The 18333-nt window shown below is 47.6% G+C and overlaps 1 protein-coding gene across 9 annotated transcripts in view; it reads left to right on the forward strand.

Annotated features, from left to right (window-relative positions):
* PPFIA1 (PPFI scaffold protein A1) overlaps positions 1-17575 on the forward strand; it is a 121728-nt gene extending 104153 nt beyond the window's left edge. For 6 of the 9 annotated variants that reach the window (XM_027090412.1, XM_027090410.1, XM_027090408.1 and 3 more), the window contains 9 exons: positions 847-928; positions 1021-1221; positions 8179-8357; positions 8457-8554; positions 10399-10574; positions 11285-11353; positions 12578-12743; positions 15413-15481; positions 16155-17575. In XM_027090412.1, the coding sequence (XP_026946213.1) occupies positions 847-928; positions 1021-1221; positions 8179-8357; positions 8457-8554; positions 10399-10574; positions 11285-11353; positions 12578-12743; positions 15413-15471 (1030 nt within the window). In that variant the 3' untranslated portion in view covers positions 15472-15481; positions 16155-17575. The remainder of the gene's footprint in view (positions 1-846; positions 929-1020; positions 1222-8178; positions 8358-8456; positions 8555-10398; positions 10575-11284; positions 11354-12577; positions 12744-15412; positions 15482-16154) is intronic. The other 3 variants (XM_027090413.1, XM_027090414.1, XM_027090415.1) reach the window with 3 other exon arrangements.
* The last annotated feature ends 758 nt before the right edge of the window (positions 17576-18333 follow it).

Genomic DNA, 18333 nt, shown 5'->3' on the forward strand with positions numbered 1-18333 from the left:
CCAGGACTCCTCGCTGCCTCCTGCCCTGGGCTAGTTGGCATCGCCGACAGTATCGTAGGCTCACGGCCTGCCTTGTGTGCACTGGTAGAGGTTGTTGGCATTTAAATTTTCTGGATGTGAAGCTTGTGGGTTAAACCAGAGATGACCCGGGAATTCCCTGGTGGTGGTCCAGTGGTTAGGACTCTGCCCTTCCACTGCAGGGGGCCCAGGTTTGATCCTTGATCGGAGAACTGGGATCCCACAAACCGCGCAGCACAGCCAAAAAAAATAAATAACCCCCCCCCAAAAAAGATGACCCAATATCTTAATTTAGCAAATACCTACTTAGCTAAATAGCAGTGCAGAATAGAAACAGTCAAAATCCAGCCCTTTCCTTGCTCGCTGTATTAGAGCGTCGTTAGTGTTAAAGGTCTGCGTTGTTCTCTGTGTTTTTTGTTGTGAAATGTTGAGCATTTCTGAAGCTCTCTGAGGCAGACTCCTCTGTTCAGACCTAGGTATGGTTTCCTCTTCCTACGGATTTGTCCTCCTTGTTTAGAAAGGGATGAGTGATTATGTTTTGTGTTGAATATCCTACCTTGGATATGAAGACTCTGCTGGGTCTTTTAAAGTTGGTAGTAATTCTTTAATCCTGGAAGGAGACGCTTCTGTAGAGAATCCTCGAGGGTCTTTCAGCATCTCATTACTCAGGCGTTCAGTGTGGTGTGTTCCAAACTACCCTTCAGTGGACGGTTTAGAAGGTTGAAGGACAGCGATGAGATGTGTGGCACCACACTCGGGGGGTTTATAGAGGACGCTTTGCCTGTGTGTAGTGTGGCTCCTGAAGGTCTGAACGTCTGTCACCTGTAGGCACGAATTGCTCGAAGAAGCCCGGAGACAAGGCTTACCCTTTGCACAGTGGGACGGGCCAACTGTTGTCGTCTGGCTGGAGGTGCGTATGCCCCTCTCCGAATCCTGGCCGAGTGTGCGAGCCCGTCCGTACGCCACGCATAACCTTCTGGCCCCCGTGTCTCCCGTCTCCAGCTCTGGGTCGGGATGCCGGCCTGGTACGTGGCTGCTTGCCGAGCCAACGTGAAGAGCGGGGCCATCATGTCCGCCCTGTCGGACACGGAGATCCAGCGCGAGATCGGCATCAGCAACCCTCTGCACCGGCTGAAGCTGAGGCTGGCGATTCAGGAGATCATGTCCCTGACAAGTCCGTCAGCCCCTCCTACGTCAAGAACGGTACGTTTCCGTAAAAAGAGTTCATCCCCTATGCGTGTTGCTTCCGCAGTTCTTTAGAAACACATCTAGTGTTCCAGTTTAAAGGTTTAGCATTCAAAGACATGACAACTTTTAATTTGCGGCAATTGGGCTGTTAAAAGATAGGTCATTACATACTTTTATAACAGCTTGGCTACAGTGGCATTGTGATATAGAAATGGGAGTCTTTGAAAACGTAAAAAAGTAACCATCACAAATTTAAATACGAATTTAAAGAAAGTGAAGGAGAAAAAGCTTAGACCCCAGGCTGCATTGTAAGCATGGTCCCCTCCTTTGACTGTTCGGCCTGTTGGCGCTCTCCGTTTCGGGAGCTGTAGACCCTGGGATTTTAAGAGTCCGTAAATCTGCAAGTGTACTCCAAGTAGTGTTGGTGCTCATCCAGTTTTGCTCCACGTGGGAAGACCTTGGAAGTCCTTTAAGAGGGTCCTCCTAGTTGAAAAAGTGAAAAACTAACGTAGTGAAAACGTGAATGATAATTGGGAGATCAGGGCGGGCCAGCCCTTCATTTCTCAAGGGCAGACTCTGTACACCGGCTCAGTTCCCACTCTGCTTTCAGTCTGTCTACTCCGGAGAGAAAAACCAGTGCAGAAACTAAGCCTCACAGACGTACTTCCTCTGAGTAGCAGGTCAACGCCTGATTCAGGGCTCACGGTTACTTTACACAAAAAGCGTGAAAGCTTTTCTGTTCGCTTGTCTGCCGTTGTTTTTCAGTGGGAACGTCGTGGTGATGACAGTAGCCCGTGTCCTCACCTCTTGCACAGGTGTGCGTGATCTCAGTGTATCTGATCTGCTCTGTGCCCAGGTGTTTCACCAGAGTCGCCTTTTCAGAAATGAAGGTGCTGGGGGGTTTCCCGCAGTTTTTATCAAGTATCTCGGTAAAGGGAGCGTCTTATGAGTTGCGTTTAATGGACGGTGAAGACGAACAGGCCTCCCGTGAGGAACCTGCCCACCATTAGGCGGGGGCACCGCCCACGGGGGCTCGGCCGTCTGGGGCTGCGGGGACGCCCGGCGGTGCCGTCACTGGGACGCTGGCGGCTCCGCGCCCCGCCTCTGACAGAGGCCCCGGTCCCCGGCGGGCGCCTGCTCAGAAGCGTCTCCCCAGAGCCCAAAGCCGGACTTCTGTCCTGTTCTTTGTTGTGCTTTGACTGGGTGAGACCGTCTTAAGTACAATGGCTTAACAGCTCTTTAGATCCCACGTATCTCAGGTGTCAGCGTGGCACAGGAAGAAGCTCTAGGCTGTCCTCCTTAAGAAGGCGGGGTCCTGCCAGGAGAAGGGCCGAGCGCCCGCCCGTGTCTCACTGTGGGCATCTCAGACGGGGAGGTGGGTGGGGACGGCCTCTGCCCCACCCGCTCCCCTCCCGTGCCCTGGCTGACCTGGCTGACGTGTCTGCCGCCTTTCCCCTCTGTCACCGCTGCCCTTGCCCTGGATGTGGCCGGTCACGGGGTGCCCCTAGACCACAGGAAATGTCTGGTTAACACACGAGGAGATGGAGACGCTCACGGCCACGCCCCAGACGGTCAGTCCCGCCCCGTGCTCACCCCCCACCCCCACCCCTCCCCGGGCAGCCCCACCTCAGGTTGGCGCCGTTCTTGGCCTTTCTGTGGAAAACAGAAATGTCGTCTTACATTCGATTGTTCTGGACAAGTATTTCCTTTAGGTAATAGTTAAACGTGTGAAACACAATCCATATTTCATCCTATTTTATATTCTTTTCAGGAACTTAGAGTTGGTAGACTCGCTCCACGTAGAATAGACTTAATTGCTGTCTTCTTTAGGGGAGCCCTCAGTTCAGCCCTCTGGCCCTAGTTTTCTCCTCTTCCGGGTGTGCTTGCCGTGGGAAGTCCGCTCCTCGCATGAGACGTGGGAATTGTTGGTTTTGCATGAGTTTTGCATGATGCTTTGATTCTCTGACCCTTTTCACCCCGTTAAGCTGCACCTCCCCTGCAAAGTTACTTTGCTTGCATTGCTAAGCTCGCCAACACTAATAGTTATGTTCTTTTGCATCCCTGACCACGTAACATCAGGAAGATGAGGAGGGAAGCTGGGCTCAGGTTGGAGACTTTCTATAACGTATTCTTCACTATATGTACAGCAACAAAAAGAATTGGAGTATGAAAACTTGTAATTTACTTTTCTTGACGTTTTTAACTTCTTGACATAGAATATTGTTAATGGTTTGAAAGCATTAGCCAAAGAAAGCACGGGATTAACGAGTGCGTCTCATGGACAACTTTGAACATGTCTCGTGTGGTGCCCTGGTAGTTAGTTCTCACTCAGGTAAATTACTTTGTTTGACACGTGGTCCTTCCTACAAAGCCCTGTTGGCTTTGGCAGCTCCTGAGATGATGTATTTCAGTCCCTGGTGGGGGTAGAGTTAGTTACAAGACCTACTGAGGAGGAAATCGTGTTCTAATAAATTTCCAACACAAGGGTTGCTGTAGAGCCTCTACCTCTGTCGGCATTTGCTACATTGTGTCCTAATACAGTGTTGTTCCAAAGGCTTTCTTACTGGTGGGATTCTCAGAAATTGAGCCCATTCTTGCTTACCCTGCGTGTGGAATTGTTAGGTCCCCAGTTCAGCTCGAGAAAAGCCCTGTCACAGCTGTTTTGCAGCTTTACTTTGAGACCCGTTGATTAAAAACAGTGATTTCCCCACGTGTGATCCCACGACATTGCCCTGTGACTCACGACAAGTCGAAGCCTGCCGGCTGCGGCTGGAGTTTCCCTGAGGCGCTCACTAGTGGCACCTGTTCATGGACCTTGAGAGGATAACTGTTTAACCGAAAAGTCAAAGGAATTTTAAATCAGAATTTTCCTGATCACAGGTTGTTGGTTGAAACACCTGCTTCCCTCTATTTGTACTCCTGAAATAAAGCCAATTATATCACTTTTTAACAGAAGAGGAAACGCTATAATATGATGCTGTGAGCTCCCCCCCACCACCATTTAGGTATTCTGTGCCACTACTCCAGGTAAACATCCTCATTAATTTTTTAACCTGGTCACTAATGAGTATCAGTGAATTTGAAAGAGTGCATTTCATAATTACTTAAACATCAGTATATTTTACACTAAGAAGCAGCACTTGGTGAGCACTTGAATATAAAATTCCCTGCGTCGTGGGGCACGAAGTGTAAATTAAATAAGCTGGACGTTTGCTTTTCGCAACGGAAGTAGAAACAAGGATGAGCCCTGCCGATGACACCAGAATTGCCAACGTTGAGTCCTCAGCGTAAGCAAGGACCGTTTTCACTCCACCCCTCTCCTAGAGGAGAGGAAAGCAAAGAGGCTTCCTGGTGTCCGTGAAGCTGCCAGGGGCAGATGGCGTACAGTGCGTATTCCCTGTGGTATTAGCACAGTGACCAGCTCCTAACCCAAGGGGAAGTTTGAGATTCCCTTGGGCACTCAGGGGAAGAAGACATCAAGGTGTTGTCAAAGCCTTGGATGCCTTCCTTTAGCAAGTAGCATCACCCAGCTGTCCGCGCGAGACTACACTGCCCACTGGTGGTACAGGATCGAGCAGGACAGCCGCATCCGTGCCATCACTCTCACCTTGTACAGAGTTCAGAAAACTGATTTGTATTTGTGATCATTTCAGTGATGGAAAGATAGACCCTGTAGAGTCTCTTGTATCCCAGATGTTCTCTGACCATGAGAGAGCCCCATTGTGTGCTTTCTTTCAGAGGCTGTGATGACAGCCTAGGAGGTGTGGGTCTCCCTTGGATTGAGCCTGATTTTCCCAGAAACCTATATGATCGACCATTTAGGTGTGACTAGAGTACCTAAGGAGTAAACAAAGATACAGAAGCTTCTGCTTCCGTGGAATTCTCTGTTTAGAAATGTCTTTGCATCTTGTTTCTCTTTAAGAACACATAATCCACAAGCAAGGAAATAATACCAGGTATTCACACTGTAAGTGTCAGGCTATGAGAGATATTCATGCTGCAAGTGTCAGGCTATGAGAGATATTCATGCTGTAGGTGTCAGGCTATGAGAGATACTCATGCTGTAGGTGTCAGGCTATGAGAGATACTCAYGCTGTAGGTGTCAGGCTATGAGAGATATTCACGCTGTAGGTGTCAGGCTATGAGAGATATTCACGCTGTAGGTGTCAGGCTATGAGAGATATTCACGCTGTAAGTGTCAGGCTATGAGAGATATTCACGCTGCAAGTGTCAGGCTATGAGAGATATTCATGCTGTAAGTGTCAGGCTTGAGATGAGAGTTGGGTTTGAAAGAGTGAAGAAACGTGATATTGTGATGATGTCCCAAAAGTGTTTGATGTTTATCTCCACTCATGACCATTTATAGAATTTTTTTTTTCTATTAGAAACATTTTTTTTTCCTATTAGAATTTGAGTGTTCTTGCTGGAGTCTGAATCATTCCTTCCAGCTTTGTTGGTATTAATAATAGATTAGAGGGCTTCCCTGGTGGCACAGTGGTAGAGAGTCCGCCTGCCGATGCAGGGGACACGGATTCGTGCCCCGGTCCGGGAAGATCCCACATGCCGCGGAGCAGCTGGGCCCGTGAGCCATGGCCGCTGAGCCTGCGCGTCCGGAGCCTGTGCTCCACGACGTGAGAGGCCACAACAATGAGAGGCCCAGCAAAAAAAAAAAAAAAGAAAAAAGAAAATAGATTAGAGGCCATATTTTTGAGACAGACCATGGTGGTAGTCGAGAGATACTATTTCCAAGGATTGCATAATGTACAGAATTCCTCTGAATATACCTTAGTCTTCTTGGACTGCAGAACATCAAGTACCTGTCTTTGGTGTGTGTGTATATACATATGATGTGTTTATTTTTCATTGTGCAGACCTTGCACATATTCTGTTAGATTTATCCCTGAGGATTTCATGGGTTTTGATGATGTTATAATAAGTGGTATTTTTAAAAATTTCAATTTCCAGTTTATTTCTAGTATTTACAAGTATTGTGCATTTTTATATGTTGACCTTGTATCCTGCAACTTTGCTAATAAACTCATTTTTATTCTTGTAACTGTTTTGCGGATTCATTTTCCACATTAATAACCAGGTCATCTGCAAATACCGTTTTATTGCTTTTCCAGTTCATATGATTTTGGTTTCATTTTTCTTGTCTTATTACAGTGACTAGGAGTTCCAATACAGTGTTGAATAAAAGTTGCGAGAGCAGACATCCTTGCTTTGTTCCTGACCTTAGGGAGAATGCATTGCGTGTTGTCAGCTCTCCGTTTTTTGTAAATGCTCTGTATGTGAGGTTGAGGCAGTTTTCTTCCATTCCTAGATTGCTGAGGTTTCCGTATATACATGATGAATATCGTCAGCTGCCTTTTCTTTGTCTTTCGAGATGATATTATGGTTTTTCTTTTCAGTTCATCGATACAGTGAATTTCATTGGTTTTTCAAACATTGACCCAACCTTACGTTCTTGGGATAAGCCCTACTTGTCACGATATCCTGTTCGTTTAATTGATTATTGATCTCCTGATACTTCGTTAAGGAATTCTGCATCTGTGTCTCTGAGGGATATTGGTTTGCAGTTTTCTTATTATATGTTTCTCTGGTTTAGGTATCAAGATGATTCCGGCCTCGTAGAATGAGTTAGGCGGTTTTTTCCTTCACTATTTTGGAATAGTTTGTGTGGAATTGGTATTTTTTTCATAAATGCTTGATCGGATTCACTAGTGAAGCCATTTAGGGTAGAGATTTTATGTGTGTGCATGTATGGGTGGGTAGGAAGGTTTGTAACTACAAATTTGAGTTTTAATAGATTCAGGTTATCTGTTTCTTACTGAGTGGCTTTCATAAATTGTGTCTTTCTAGAAATTAGACTACTTTATGTAAGTTGCTTAAAGTTGTTCACAGTTTACCCTTGTTGCTATCCTTTCAATGTCTATAGGATCTGTACTGATGTCCCCTCTTTCATTCTTGACATTGGTGGTTTATGTCTTCTCTTTTTTCTTGATCACTCTGGTTAGTCAATTTTATTGATATCTATGAAGAAATTGATTTTAGTTTCATTGTTTTATTTTCTGTTTTTTTGGTTTCCATTTCATTGATTTCTGCTCCTTTGTTTTCTTCTTTCTGCTTCATTGATTCCTAATTTAATTCTGTTGAGGTCAGAGAACATACTTTGTATGATTTCAGTCACTTTGAGTATGCTGAGACTCGTCTGCCTTGAAGAGTGTTCCATATCCCCTTGAAAAGAACGTATGGTGCCGTTGGATGGAGTGTTACATAAAATGTCAGTTATGTTAGGTTGGTTGATAGCGTTATTTAAGGCTTCTCTATCCTTACTGGGGTTGGTTGGTTGTCTGTTTTGGCTTCCTCGTTCAATCAGTTACTGAATAATTGAGAGAGGAGGGTTGAGGTCTCTGACTAATTGTGCGTTTGTCTCTTTCTCCTTTCAGCCTGTCAGTTACTGCTTTGCTTATCGGTTCTTTTAAAACTATTTTTTAATTCACTGGACTGACTTGGAAATTAACAGATGTTTTGTTAAGGAGATTTGGAAAACAAAGTGTTAAAAATACAATTAAAGACAGCCAGAGATATTGTTAATGAGTAGAGTTAGATGGATCCTTCAAACTTGTTCATGAGTCGTGATTATTATGTATAAAAGCTATTTCAGAAAAGTAATGTGTAGTCAGTTATGATTTTATCGTGGTTGTTAAATACGTTAAATTTATACACACAAGAGAGTCATAGAGTTTTAATGGCATAATTCCTTTTGTATAAAATTTTGCCAGCAAATTTATAAGGTAGTAAATAAGAGATCAAGTTATTTTGAAATTATAAGCAATCACGTTGTCGTTAGCTTATCAGCCTTTGAGAATATGTAACAGATTAAAAATCCAGTTTAAAGATGCTATAAACGGTCCTTGTGGCTGCTTTCATGGGCTTTTTCCTGAGCTGATCGTCCCTGATTATTGAAAGCAGACACTGGCGTACGGGGACATGAACCACGAGTGGATCGGCAACGAGTGGCTGCCCAGCCTGGGCCTCCCGCAGTACCGCAGCTACTTCATGGAGTGCCTCGTGGACGCGCGGATGCTCGACCACTTGACCAAGAAAGACCTTCGCGGGCAGCTGAAAATGGTCGATAGTTTTCACAGGTTAGTCACCGTAAGTAGTTCTTGCTAATTGGCTGGGAGACGTTTGACTGTTGCCCGGTCTAAATTTTTTCTTTTTTTTTCTTTTTCTCTTGGAAATAGAAACAGTTTCCAGTGTGGAATTATGTGCCTGCGAAGGTTAAATTATGACCGGAAAGAACTGGAAAGAAAAAGAGAAGAAAGCCAGAATGAACTGAAAGGTTAGTACAATCGTGTTTCTTGCTTCCCAGTGTACTAGCAGCCTCAGTGATTTCCTGTTCTAAAGAAAAAAATCAGGAAATGCTTTAAGTGGAGAAAACGTGTCTGGCATCATTACAGAGGAGGGAGTGTTTTTAAGATCCTCCTCTGTGGCCAGAGCACTTGTGCCTGTGTCCTGTGCTCAGTCTGTAGGTTAAGTGTCTCAAGGCAAACATTTTCCCCATGACTCTAGAGATTTCCTGTTACTATGACACGTGTCCTGTTTCACTCAGAAATGCTGCTACACACTGTAGATCATTCCAGAGCCGAAAAGAACGAGACCTGCTGTTCACTCATTTGATTTAAGTGTGAAAAACGCTGCTCTGGCCGTCTGTCAGAGGACTTGAGGAGTGCAGAGGAGGGCAGCACGTGGCTCTCCTCCCAGGCTGGGGCGAGCGGGCCTTGAAGGTGCAGTGGGAGCCGCTTAGCCAGGGAGGAGCGCAGAGGCATTTCAGCTAGAAGGCGGTGCGGAGGCCTGGGAGGACGTGGGCTGTCCCACTGGGGGATGTCAGATGCTTGTCTCCGAGGGGGAGCGTCTCACTCTGTGCGCCTCTCAGTGATCAGGCATGATAGAGTGCTTTCACATGAGGTGCTAGTGATTAAGCTCGATGCAAAACCTCCCAGCATTTTCAGAAAATAAATCTAATAATAGTAATAATAATAGTAAGACTTAGGGAACGAGTCCAGGCACTTTCAAAGGCTACTTTATTTAATCCTCACCACAGCACTGTGAGCGTCAGTGCTGTTTCCATCCCCAGCTTTTACTAAGAAGCAAACTAAAGGTAAATACGGTTGGGGAGATGCGGCCCGTGTGAAGGATGGTTGAGTCGTGATCGAGTTGATGTGAATCATGAGAAAAGGCAGAAGCCAACATCTATATATTCTATACTTTATCCAGAAAAGGGCGTTGGAAATGAAATCTGTGAATCTGTTTCACTTGTTTTCTCTATGGTTTAAATGGTTTAAATCTTCTTACGGTGGATGGGAGCTGCCTTTGAAAGTAATCGGTGATCACCTGCGGCTCTGTGTAGCTCCCTGTCACCTGCGGCTCTGTGTAGCTCTCTATCACCTGCGGCTCTGTGTAGCTCTCTGTCACCTGCGGCTCTGTGTAGCTCTCTGTCACCTGCGGCTCTGTGTAGCTCTCTGTCACCTGCGGCTCTGTGTAGCTCTCTGTCACCTGTGGCTATGTGTAGCTCTCTACTAGCACAGACTTAATCACTTATGACTTGGCTTAATATGAAGTCTTCCCCCCAAATCTCTAATATGCTGGAGAATATCTTTAAGTTTCTCTCTTTTTAACAAAAGAGAGACAACAAAAATGGCTTCAAGAAAAAAGGCTTCACAGTTATAAGCGAGAGGTTGATGCTGAATTGAGCAGGGTGTCCAGATACGGCGCCAGCTCCTCCTTGGGACGGGAAGAAAGTATATCAGAAGACTCTCAAGTCCGTATCTGAAACGTGTTCGTACCTGGTGGGCGTTCACATCCTTGTGCGTCCTTTTATTTCTGATCCCCGGATCCTCGTTTTCTGTTCTCTAGAAACTACGTGTACGTAATAACTTCGTTCCTCTTGGGTTCACTTGAAGAATGAGTTCTAATGGGACAGTCTCCACTGGAGTGGGGAAGGGCCAAGCCATCAGCGTCTCAGTGCAGGAGGGGCTGGCTGCCCGCCTAACGGTGTCTCCCAGCTTTTGTCAGGAGCTGAAGGGTCAGTTTCGCGGTAGGGATCTTTCCGCCGTGCCTGCAGGGTGTACGTGATGAACACAGCTTTCTGAGGCCACTTTTAAAAGTGTTTTTATTCATCTGCAGATGTGCTCGTTTGGAGCAACGATCGAGTGATTCGCTGGACCCTGTCCATTGGTCTCAAGGAATACGCAAACAACCTCGTAGAGAGCGGTGTGCACGGCGCCCTTCTGGCCCTAGACGAAACCTTCGACTTCAACGCGCTGGCCCTCTTGTTACAGATCCCCACGCAGAACACACAGGTACAGCCCAGACGCCGGGCCTTCACTGGGGCACAGCGTGTGGTCCGTTCTCCCCATGCAGACATGTTGCTGCCTATCTGAATGGAGCCCAAACTTAACAACATCTCAGACCACTAGTAATCTCATTCCATACCAAATCCGTCATATAATAGTTCAAAATCTGTAATGCTTCATTCCGCAGTATTTTTTGCCTATTGACTTTTCATTTTCCATTGGAAGCATAAGAGTCTTACAGTAAACATAATAAGGGGAACTTTCATTCAAGTCAGTACTCTGGTAAGAGTGACGTGTATCGAGATTTAGTTCTTCCGTGGAAAGAGAAATACTTTGTGTGTCAGATGAAGGTTTTATTAATTTTGTTTCTATGTGTAATTGCAATTCTTGTTGACTCGTGGGCTCATTTGAGAATGAGGACATTTTTTTATTCTTCTACGGAAGATTGTATATCTTTTGCCAGTACCCCGATCTTCCCACCAGCACCAACCCACAGAGCACACTTTTGTATGTAATTTCCAAGAGGTCATGGATCCCTCTCCCCAAAAGGCCATCCATGGACTCCATGTTAAACCCCTGATTTAAAATACTGTCAGAGTTTGAGTTTCTTTGTTTTGTTTTGTTTTTAAAGTCTTGGTTTAAAAAGCAGTCCAGAAATGCTGATATTCAAGTGAGATTGTTGAAAGCTGTAGGGTGGTGTTGTTTTATGATTTCAGGCTCGTGCTGTCTTGGAAAGAGAGTTTAACAACCTTTTGGTCATGGGGACCGACAGAAGGTTCGATGAAGTAAGTTTTCAGCTTAATTTACATTAATGCAACTTTAAAAGTCATTATCTTATCATACTTGTATGAACCATGTAGTCAGCGTATTTCTTCTAAATGTGGAGACAATTTTACTTTACAAGTTAAGCTTTGCTCTTAAAAAATTATTAACAAATGAGCTATTAAAAAATTAATATCTTTGGACTTCCCTGGTGGCACAGTGGTTAAGAATCCGCCTGCCAATGCAGGGGACACGGGTTCGAGCCCTGGTCCGGGAAGGTCCCACATGCCGCGGAGCAGCTAAGCCCGTGCGCCACAACTACTGAGCCTGCGCTCTAGAGCCCGCGAGCCACAACTACTGAAGCCCGTGCGCCTAGAACCCGTGCTCCACGACAAAAGAAGCCCCCTCGGTGAGAAGCCCGCGCACCACAACGAAGAGTAGCCCCTGCGCACCGCAACTAGGGAAAGCCCGTGGGCAGCAACAAAGACCCAGCATAGCCAAAAATAAATAAATAAAATTAATTTTTAAAAAATGAATGGCTTCAGTAAGATAGGGGTTTGTGTTTTTTTTTAATTTTCGCTATTTAACTTTTGATACCCCTCAAAGGTATTTTTTTATATCGTGAAACACTGGTTTCAGCTTAGGAATGGAGTCTAAGTTGTGTTTTGGGGACCAGCTGGATATCTTACCCTAATCCAGAGCCCCTGTGCTTTGGGGGACTGTTTCATAAGTATATTGGAAAGTACAAAATATTAATTTCCCCTTACACAAAACCATGACTCATTTATTCCCACACTTATCGTTATTCTCTTCATTGGACGTTAAGGAAACTTGAGTTTCACAAAGAGAGTAGAAGGGCACCTAAAGCAGCATTTGCTGGCTCTGTCCCAGCATGAGACAGAATTGTTCACAGCTCGAAAACTGTTTTTAAAGACAAATAAAAACGTGTTATATTATATAGCAAGAAGGTGATTCCTTCAAGATAAGAAGTGAAGCCTGGTAATTGTCAGGAGGAACGTACACCCGGGCGGCCCAGGCAGTCCTGGTTGATGCTCAGTTAGGGTCCCAGCATCAGTGGTACCGGGCCCCCGGCCACTCTCCACAGTTCCCAGCTAATCATATGGTTGTCACGAACGGGGTGAAATAAAGATGCGGTAACAAGCTCAGTCATTTTAAAGGGCTGGTAACTTTATGTTTTTGTCCTTTATTTTTAAATCCGTCTTGTTTTCTGTCCTTTAATTCATCAGGATGATGATAAAAGCTTTAGGAGAGCACCTTCTTGGAGAAAAAAATTTAGACCAAAGGATGTTCGTGGCTTAGCTGCTGGGTCAGCAGAGACTCTCCCCGCAAACTTCCGGGTCCCGTCCTCTCTGTCCTCGCCCTCTGTGCAGCCAAAGAAGATGCAGCTGGACGGTAGGTGATGCAGTGCTGCCCCAGCCGTTGGTAGGCGGCTTGAGCAGCTCTGGGACTGGAACGTTGATAATGATCTAGAATGGCCTACTTAGTATGTGACAAGGCACTTGAGTACTGTTGCATGCCCAGGTGTAAATGTTTAAAATTAATCCTAACATCTGTTTATAAAAGTTTAACAGTAATAGAGTCTTAATTCTTAAGTTCTTGTCTGGTTGAATATTAGCATACTCTTCTAACTAATAAAACTAAGAATCGTGTGTATTCTCAGAGCGTTAGATCGACACCCATGCTCGTAAAGATGTGTGTGTGGCAGGCAGCGCTCAGAAGCTGTTTCATAAAATAGCACATAGTAGTTTTCAGACCCCACCAGCTCCCCCTCGACTTCTCTTCGCGCTAGAACGGTGACTGAGTCCATTTGAAATAACCTCCACCTTCCTGTCCTCCCTCCGTCCTCACTGTTATTTGTCCCTTGCACGCTGTAGAAGGCCGGGGAGAAGGAAGAAGGTGAGGTTGAGAGAAGTCATCACCCGAGCATGGCTGGGCCGATAGTCATTTCACGCCCAGCTCTGCTCTTCCCTTTGACAACCGCTCTGCCAGAGGGCACCGCCAGTTAAGGGTGGGCTCTCAGCGCTGCTGTGTCCCCACTCGGCAGCAAAATCAAGACGGACGGCCTGGGTCTGAGTCTGGCCCTGCGGCCTAGGAGGCGCCTTGAGCACCGCTCCTCAGTTTCCCATCTGGGAAAGGGTCGTCTTGGGGCACCCTCCTCCCCGGCTGCCCGTGCCGGTTACACAAGTGATTCACAGAGCGGGTCGCGGCTCAGGAAAGCGCCTGGCACGTCCTCAGTCCCGTGAGGGCGGAGCCCTTAGGGCCGCCGCGGCGCTGCTGTTACTCAGGCCGTCCCCACGCCTGCCGTGGCCGGGCTGCCGGAGAGCGAGGGGCTTTCGAAGTGTGCTGACGGGGTTTGCAGCTTGCTCCTGTTATCAGCCCTTCCCATGCGTAGGTTTGTAAGTTTTGCTCTCACTTGCCTGTATGAAAATCAGCGCAAAGTACATTTAGGGAAGCCTTTGCTAACTAAGCTGGACCCTTTAGTGAGGGCGGTTTACGGATTTGGGTTGTTTTTTTTTTTTTTTGCGGTACGCGGGCCTCTCACTGCTGTGGCCTCTCCCGTTGTGGAGCACAGGCTCCGGACACACAGGCTCAGCGGCCACGGCTCACGGGCGCAGCCGCTGCGCGGCATGTGGGATCCTCCCGGACCGGGGCACGAACCCGTGTCCCCTGCATCGGCAGGCGGACCCTCAACCACTGCGCCACCAGGGAAGCCCCATTTTTACAGATTTTAACCGTAGCTTGGCCTTCAATTTATTGGATAGTCTAAGTGAGTGCTTTCTTATTTTCCTCACTGCTTCATTTCCATTCTCCTCGTTATAACTCGCATTTCGCTGTTAAATGCTCACAGTGATGTTAACGTTAGAGTTTTGATAAATTAAAAATACTCCTAGAAAGAGGTGTAGGCAGTATATTATATGGGAGATGACTTTTTACCCTTGTGTGATAAGGAAGGCATAAACTATTAAAATGGGTTGTTTTCATGGCTTTTGAAGGCAAAAAGTGCAGCAGGTCCCTGGGGTTCTTAGGATCAGAAGGATTTAGAAAGATGCTGTGCGGGACTTCCCCAGTGGCCCAGTGGTTAAGGCGCCACGCTTCCAGTGCAGGGGGCGTGGGTTCGATCCCTGGTCGGGAACTAAGCCTGTGTGCCACGTGGTGTGGCCAAATATAAATAAATAAAGTAAAATAAAATGTCCAAATCAATGGCTTTAAAAACAAAAAAAAGATCTGCTCCGATCAGCAGCGCCAGCCGTCTTAAGCCCTTTCTGGAACCGCGGCCAAATATTGGTCAAATGTGTTCCTGGTGGACCTGTGGGGAAACGAAAAATGTTGAATTGGGAGCAGCGGATTTCTGCTCGGGGTTATGGAAATTTCTTACTCAGTTTAAAGCGGGGTGAGGGCTTACCTATTGGGCCCCGCAGCCTGTTTCTTGACAAGAAAAAAATCGTCAGTGGTGACATCCTTTCGGGTGGAAGCTGACACTGGGCTTCCGCTTTGTTACCTACATCCCCGTCCTCTGCCCTCTGCCCTCTGTCGAAGCCGCTGCGGAAGGCTCCCGGGGAGAGGGAGCAGGCGGGTCCCCCTGGGGCAACAGAGCGCGGGGCCTCCGGGCCATCGGTGCTGGGCTTCAGTCCCCTTGGCGGGGCCCGTCACATGGCCGCTGTCACTGTTGCCCGACTACCGTCCTCGCGGATACAGCGAAAGAGAAGTCCAGGCGCTCTCTGAATCTAGAGGGTTTAAGGAGGGGACCACGTGGTCACGCTGAGTAGTCGTCACCCACCGTGCAGGCGTTTCTCTGTCATCTGACTGCGGCTGCTGCTGTAGTGTGCCCTCCCCGTGCCCCCCAGGGTGGCGGAGGTGAAGGGAACCCTCACGTGGTGGCCCTTAGGCTCCCTTTCTCTGGCTCGTCCGCCCCTCCCCCTCTGGTGGTTTCCCCCAGAGCCCTCAGGAGGTGGCCGCTGTGGATGTGAGTGCGTGTCCGTCCTTGTGCCCCCGTGTGGCGTCCCACCACTAACCGCACGCTGTGTTTGCACGCTTCCTCCCTCCCGTGCTTGTCGGACCAGGCAGCGTGGCGGGAGCGCAGAGGCTGGACTCCGCTGCAGTCAGGACTTACTCCTGCTGAGCCAACGCCGGTGAGTACAGGGCGGCCCTGGCCCCGGCCCGCAGGTGCGGGGAGGCCACGCCCTGGCGCCGGAGCGTCCGGGGGGATGGGGCGGCAGGAGAGCGGAAGGTGACCTTGGCGCTTAGCTGCCGCCGGGAGTGGTCAGTGCACGGCCCGGGTCTCCGTCGCGTTGCCCTGCGTGCTGGTGTCGCTCCCGCGTCAGCGGTGCTGCAGCACCGTGTCTTGCGTGCACATGCTCGAAGGGAACAAGCCCCAAAGCATCAGGGTTCACGAGGCTGCACCGCCGTGTGCCTCTCAGTCCAGAGGCCCGTCTTTAAAACGAAACTGCGCTGGCATCTCGGGGTCGGCCGCTGCTGAGGGGCCACCCTTGCTTTGCAGGTGGTGCTGTGGGTGGGTGTGGGCCCGGGAGCCCAGCCTTCCCCTCGCTGCCCTCAGGGTTCTGTTGTCACGTCTCAGCTGGAATGCATGATTGGTTTTCTTATTAGTAGCTTTTAGATGTGTGTCAAAAGAAAGTCAGTCAAGGAATTCTCTCCGTGAGCCGCTTGGTCCTTGATGCTTACCTACGTTCTAAAAGCAGCCGAAGCACAGAACGTAGGGCTTGGGGACGGGTCGTGGAGGGGTAGGAGCTCGGGCGCTTGAAGCTGTCTCGAGACTGACTCGTTCGCTTTTATTTTATTTTCCAGTTTACCCACACTACTTCTACAGATGATTATGCAGCATTTTGAATCCAGCGAAGACTACATTTTGAGCTCAACGGAATCTTTAATCTGTTAATACTTGTTATATGGACCCTAAGATATTTTATTACAGAGTTTTTAATTAGTGAAAAATTCATGAATACCATAGAGAAAATATTTTAGAATTTAATGTTTCTTATATTTATGTAAACTTATGACTTCATTTATATAGTTACTTACTTTTTCATGTATATCCAGGCTATAAATATCCTTTCAGATCAATTCATGTTCTTATATCTGATTTTAGTCTTTCAAAGGAATGTACTGTAATGCTTGTATGTATAAATCCTATGAACAAATATAGGGCTTTTGTAAATTATGCATTTATTGTAATTATTCTTGTTTAATTTTTTAATGATAAACCATGACAGAGCAAAGGATTTTACCGCGTTTGTAAAATCATGACACAGTGTGCATTACCCTTTACAAAATGTAACCTAGCCCTACAACAATCATTTTGAAAGAAGCCAACTTACTTTCAAGCAATTGTTGTTGTATTTTAATGACTGACCTTAGCTATCCTTTTTCTAGCAAGAAATGCTTTACTCTGTAGCGTGAAGAGATTAAAAATACGGGGTGTTAAAGAGCAGCTTCTAATCAAATTTGGACTGAAGGGATCATTAGAACGCTCTGAAAATCCCTTCGGACCGGTGGTGAGCTCTCCCGTAGCCTGGCCTCTGTGGATCCGGACACCTCGTCTTGGGTGGCTGGCAGAAGCCGCGAGCTGGGGGAAGAGCGACTCCGGTGGGGGGGTGGGGCCTGGGCCCCCGCAGCCCGCCGCGCCCGCCCCCTTCCCCGCCCCCCTCCTGGGAAGCCGGGTCAAGGGCGCCGACTCTTAGAGGACCAATCACGAAGCACTGCACTCGCTGAGGAGACACTGGCGCACGCGGAAGGTGAAGGCACTGAGATGCTGAGAATAACGTAGTGCGGCTCTAATGAAGGCCTTATTTTTCTGATGTAAATCATCCTTTTACATTTGTCTGTAAACATGTTTAAAGAATGGACCTAGCCGTACATTTTTAGATTTTGACGATATAGCCATTTTGGATTGCATAAGTAGCAAATGTAACTTCTACTTTTTAATGGCATATTAAAAAGCCAGCAGGAGACGTGTTCAGATCATGGCGCATTATTCATTACGCAGCTGCTGTACCGGTGGACAGAGGTGGCGCGTCTTTTTACCTTCGGGCTCTGCCTTTAATTTACTTGTACAGTTCACTGTTACCGTTCTGTTTTTCTATTCATCTTTTGTGAACTTCCTGATTATGTAACAAAGTATGTACAGTCTACTTTTGAACTATTTTTATCACAGTATTATTTATTGCTTTCTTTCAATAAAGTACCGAAGCAGAATTTTCCACTGCCAATACAGAGTACGAGGGTAAGCTGTGCTCCTGCTGAGAACTGACCGCAGCTGTTGCATCTCCCGCTCCAGGCCGACTGATTGGAGCCAGTGTCGTCATATGGAAATTCTGTTGTAGGAATGGACGGACAGACTGAAAAGGCTGGACGATGGGAGTGTAGGGTCAGGTGTCCTCCAGGGGGTGACCAGGTGTTCGTGCCCTCGGTTCTGGAGGCCAGAGGCGCCCTCTCATCAGTACCTACGGGGAGCCGGGCCCTGGAAGCCTCTGCTGCCACAGGCACCGGGCCGATTGTCGGCAACAGCGTGGCGCTGTGTAGGCTCACCTGTGGAGTCCAGGGATGGGGCGGCCGAGGGCAACCCAGACCTGGACCCGAAGGAGGACACCCGGGGGTGTGCGTGTGCTCGCGTGCGTGTGTATGGGTGTGGGTGCCTTTTAATTTTTTTTTTTTAGTCAGCAAATTTTATTCACATATTCCATAGAAACAGGAATGTAGCAAGGGAGTTAGGGAAGTATGAAAAAAGATTTTTAATGCAGAATCGTAATCACAGCTCTGGGTACATCTGGGAGCAGGCTCTCCCCCCGGCATCAGGCTCCCCCCGCATCAGGCACGGCAGCCACACTTGTCCGATGCCCCTGTGCCGCCACAGCCCTGGGCACGCTCAGGGCAGCCGGAACAGCAGCTCTTGCAGGAGGTGCATTTTTAGGAGCCACCGGTGGGGCAGCAGCAGCTGGGATCTGTTCCAAGCTGAGGTGAGGCCAGA

Source organism: Aethalodelphis obliquidens, unplaced genomic scaffold (assembly GCF_003676395.1).
Source record: "Aethalodelphis obliquidens isolate GAN/ISIS:26980383/991018 unplaced genomic scaffold, ASM367639v1 scaffold69, whole genome shotgun sequence".
In the NCBI taxonomy this organism is placed as follows: Eukaryota; Metazoa; Chordata; class Mammalia; order Artiodactyla; family Delphinidae; genus Aethalodelphis; species Aethalodelphis obliquidens.